At 27.9% G+C, this 4,876-nt stretch overlaps 2 protein-coding genes across 2 annotated transcripts in view; both read left to right on the top strand.

The window, feature by feature from the left end:
• Positions 1-142: 142 nt before the first annotated feature.
• On the top strand, positions 143-2,591 carry LOC115246076 (phosphorylated adapter RNA export protein). The gene is made up of 4 exons (XM_029824663.1): positions 143-520; positions 770-1,376; positions 1,761-2,039; positions 2,156-2,591. Exons 1-4 carry the CDS (start codon positions 470-472, stop codon positions 2,419-2,421), a joined length of 1,203 nt encoding a protein of 400 aa, XP_029680523.1. The 5' UTR covers positions 143-469; the 3' UTR covers positions 2,422-2,591.
• A 1,071-nt stretch (positions 2,592-3,662) lies between these two features.
• The window catches only part of LOC115246079 (condensin complex subunit 1), a 9,077-nt gene continuing 7,863 nt past the window's right edge, over positions 3,663-4,876 (top strand). Inside the window, exons 1-4 of the mRNA XM_029824671.1 lie at positions 3,663-3,984; positions 4,154-4,288; positions 4,425-4,603; positions 4,693-4,832. Of these exons, the coding sequence (XP_029680531.1) occupies positions 3,870-3,984; positions 4,154-4,288; positions 4,425-4,603; positions 4,693-4,832 (569 nt within the window). The 5' untranslated portion in view covers positions 3,663-3,869. The remainder of the gene's footprint in view (positions 3,985-4,153; positions 4,289-4,424; positions 4,604-4,692; positions 4,833-4,876) is intronic.

Here is a 4,876-nt window from a genome sequence, read left to right on the forward strand (position 1 = left end):
GGAACCATTGTTGCGAATTGGAGGGACAAATCTCGCGCATGCGCAAACAGCGCAAACTCTAGCAGACGCTGTTCCGTCTATGCATTTGATATATCTATGCACGAATACCACGAAGAAAGAAAGAATGTATGGGGGGCGCATCTCTAGGTTAGCTCTATGTTTAACGCTGTTCATGAAAAATAGGTTGTTAGTGGCAAAAATTTCTCATATTCATGTCAGACAAATTAAACGGAGAAAAAAACAAATACTGCACATTGCTAAATATTGAGACTGATTGAGCATCATTGTTTGCGAAAAAAAAAGAGAGTGTATGTGTGTGTGTGTGTGTGTGTGTGTGTGTATGTGTACTTGTTTTAGTGTATGTGTACTTGTTTTATGATACTGATTGAAAGTATTGATTTTGTAAAACATCTCTTTCATATTTCTCTTTATACAAAAAAGAATAAATAAATAATTTGTAATAAGAAGCATGGAAGCAGAACCATTGGAATTGGAAGATGGTGAAATCGTTGATGATGAGGTCAGTCATTGAAAAATTCTCACTTCATAAAAATCTAACCTATTATATAAGCTCACTATACAATAGATGAATCTTATTTTCTTAATTAACGATTTAAGTTTAATTGCACGAAATATAATTTCTTTATCTATTTTTCTGTTATAATCTAATTTTATTATATAGTTTAGTCATATATATTGCAATGCAGAATGTCATCATATCAAGTTATAAGAATGGATTTTTTAATAATTATTTTCTTTTTTTCTATAGCCGAACGATGTCTTTGGAACATATAATGTTTTGCAAAGACCTTATGTAGCACCTGTCACAGATGTATGTACAAACATACGATACAATGATGAATCTGATAATTCTGCAGATTCTGAAAGTGATTCTGACTCAGATTCTACACATACTAACATTAAAAGACCTAAACTTAAATTAAAAAAGCATAACTTGTCAAAGGATAGCACAAATAAAAATGATAGATATAAAGTATGGTGTAAACAAATGCAGGAAGAATCTTTGACTGAGGACTTAATATCATTTGGTGTTACAAAGAAATTGTATCAAGAACGTAGCGTTGAAAGTTATAACTTTACTTTGCGATATGCACATAATGGCAGAGAATCTTGTAATAATAATAGTTCTGGTGATGAAGAAGATATTGAACGGAGGTTAACTAACAAGAGAACAAATTCAGACAGACGTAATGTAAAACTTAGGTTAGGAAAAAGGAAATACTCCATGGATTCTGACAATCAGAAAGGTTCTGTTAGAATAGTAGCAGACTTATCTACAACTGTGGATTCAACAGATGCTGACATTGCTGTAGATATAACAACTAAACTCAGTGAGAAAAAAGATCTTCTCATAAGTAAGTATCTATATATTAATGCTTCTATATTGTTATTCTTTTTGTGGTATATTTACTTTTATTACATTCAATTTTAATGACAAAGTGTTTAACAAATTTGGATTTCGATTTTTGTTTAAGAAAACTTACAAAATACCAATTGGTTTTAAATAATAAATAATTGAGAAAATGGATTTTTGCCAAGTTAAGTTTCAGGAATTCATACAGATAATACAAATTTTATTCTTCTTTAAATCCAAGAAGATTTTTATTATTAATTTTGTTTTTATTTGATATTATAAAGATACTGTAATATCAAAGATTTAAAAATTGTAAGAAATATTGTTTTTACTTTTTATATATAAACATTAGAAATTGTATTTATAATATTTATGTATTTTATAGGACGAGTGGTGGATATAATTGGTAAAGAGAAAGCTATTGATTTTTTCCAAAAAACCAAAAAAATTGAAGAGAGTGGAGGAATGTTAATAATGAATGGATCTCGTAGACGAACTGCTGGTGGAGTATATTTTTGGTTAGTAAAAAATGACAAACATATTCCTCAAGAAAAAATAAGAGAGATATTTTACTATGATCAAAAAGAAACCAGCGAGCAAAGGAAAAAAGCTGGTATCAACGACAGAAGACAAAAAGCACAGGAACTAATGAAAAGCTTTGAAAGTAAATAACATTTTATACAATATTTGATGTTTTATTAAATGAATTAAAAGTAAATATTAAAATATTAAATTGTATAGAAAAAGTAAAATAATATATTTTTCTTTTTGAAATTATAGGTAAATCCGAAAAAGATTTACCAACTTTATTAACAAGGGCCGAACTCTGTACGAGACAAATTGCAGAGCAAGCAAGATTACGACGTGGTGAAGGCATGGATAGAATGCCATTAGATTCCGATCGTACAGTGTCAAATCCACCACCTAGTCCTGTAACGGATGATCCAGATCATTCTGAACATCCATTGACACAGAGACATGTCCAAGATTATGCTGATGATTTTCTTGATATTGGAGCAGATATAGATTATATGGAAGTACTTTAAAACTATAGATTTTATATTTGCACATACCCTGACAGTGTAACTTGTACAAATAAATAATTATGATCAGTTGCACATGAAAAAATAGTACATAGGTGTAATATAATTTATATAAAATTGTGTATTTATCATGTTTATATAAATGAGAAAGAGAGAGAAATAGAGACTAAAAATAGTAGTCAAAAACTTTGCTTTTTTAAAAATTATTTTTATGTTTTATATATAATAATTAATACACTATATAATCAATTTTTTTAATACTTGATATACCTATATAATAATTATTTTTTTACATATGTGTTAATACATCTTTAACAAAGAAATAAGTGTAATTATGCTTATGTAAAATGTAATACCTACATTATTCAAATCCTTTAAAAAAATTCACATATAAAAAGATAAAAGATCCTGCAAGAAAGTATACGTACATAAAGAAATATCCAAATTCATATGAGCAGCAAAGTCTAAAACCAAAATGGATATGAAATCAATGCATTATATATAATTGTATAATATTAATTTATTATTGAACTTATATATAAGCGATTTAAGATTTTTTAAAATTTGTATAAAGCACATTTTATATAAATTACATTTTAAAAGGATTTACTATATTTTACACAAATTTCAAGTCGTATAAAATGAGTTTAGTACAAAAACTTCATGTAATTGGATCGTATTAAGACATATGTATTTCTATAAATTTATTGATTATTTCGATATTTTTTAATAATTGTTTGCAAATATTTATTTTAAATATTTTGTATTTTGTTGAGTAGTATAAAATATTAGAAAAAATAAGCAGTTGCTCGTAAGTTACAGATTTATTGAACCAGTAAATTATCATGAGTCTTTTTACAGATAGCAATATCTGATGATTAAATTGAATTAAAGATTAAAAATTAGAATTTGTCTAATAAGAACAAAAAAAGCTAAAATTTCTTTTTTTTTGATTGATCAAATTTCAATCTCAGTCTTGAATGCTTATTGTTAGTTTGTTAGTCTGATATGAGCTTTAGAAAAAAACAAGAATTTACTTCTCGTGTTGGGAACCCTGATACCAGAGCTTCTCATTGTAACCGCGCAGGGTCTCCAATATCACTTTGGAGTTCGTCCGATTCGATTGACCAATCAGGATAAAAGAAACAAAAATTTCATTATTCTGATTGGGTAATCAAACGCTTCTTTACTCCAAGGAGTTAATTTTGGAAAGCAACCTCCGGTGGATTTTTGGCAGATTGGTAGTAATGAATTTGAAAATGAGACGAATTTCATATACATGTTTCTGTTGGTCTTCGATCGGTCAAAACAATTTCTTTTGATTGAACATCTTATTCGAGCGACATAAAAGAAGTGAAGAGCTATTATTTCAAAGATATTTATTACGAAGAGATATTCAATGCAAAGAAGATAAAATTTTCATTGACAGTTGAATTCAGAATTACGTTGAAATGGTAAAAAGTTTCGTGATTCCTTTGGTCGCGGATGAGCTTTTGACGTCTCATGCCGGACAATATTTCGTTGAAGAGATTGTGCCTTTACGAATGATAACACAGTCTCTTGATGGTAATTGCAATATATAAATCTTATTTCCAATTCTACTGTTAAAATTACAGTTTCTCTCTTACAGTAATAATAAATAATTTCTAAGTCCTTTATAACAATAAATTGTCAGTAGAATATAGTGTGTTATTGCAATAATTTAATAATTTATAATGTTGAAATTGTGTTACAGCTACACGTTCAGCGTTGCAAGCAAATGGTGTGCATTTTATTTTGGATCATTTTGACACATTTTTCTCTATCATTGTTCATGGCAGTAAAGTAGAACTTGTGGTTTGCTTGCGTGGTTTTAATAGGATTCATAAAGGTAATTTTTCATAAAATCAAGATTGTGTATTATAAATAGAAGTGCTTTTTATTTTATAATAGATATACTTATGTAATTGATTAAAATAAATAAATCACTTGATATTAGAGTTTATTTATATAAGCATTATTTTTAGCTGTGGAAATACTTGTGGATGAATTGGAAAAAATATTTGATCATGGAAATGACATTACAGAGGAAGAGGAAAGAAAAACATTTTTGTGTATCAACAATATGCTGGCATATTTGTTCTCATGGTTTGTTGGTCATATAGATGAACGTGTTATGAAAAATAGAAATGTTAATATTGGAAAGGTATAAGAGCTGTTTGTATTATTATGTATGTTTGTATTATTATGATGTTATAAAATTATACAATTAAAGATTAATTTATCATTTTTCAGCCTAAAAAAGGTGCAAAGTCTGATATTGAAGAGGAATGGGAACAATCTAAGCAGAAAGTTTTGGAACTCGTGTATCGATGGCTGCAAATACCATTGTATAAGATTTGGAGACCACCGATTGTTGAAAATTCATTTGTTATGTAAGTTACACAATTAATTCCAAAACTACAATATACATATATAT

Source organism: Formica exsecta, unplaced genomic scaffold, assembly GCF_003651465.1.
Source record: "Formica exsecta isolate Colony F162 unplaced genomic scaffold, ASM365146v1 scaffold138, whole genome shotgun sequence".
NCBI classification, from domain to species: domain Eukaryota; kingdom Metazoa; phylum Arthropoda; class Insecta; order Hymenoptera; family Formicidae; genus Formica; species Formica exsecta.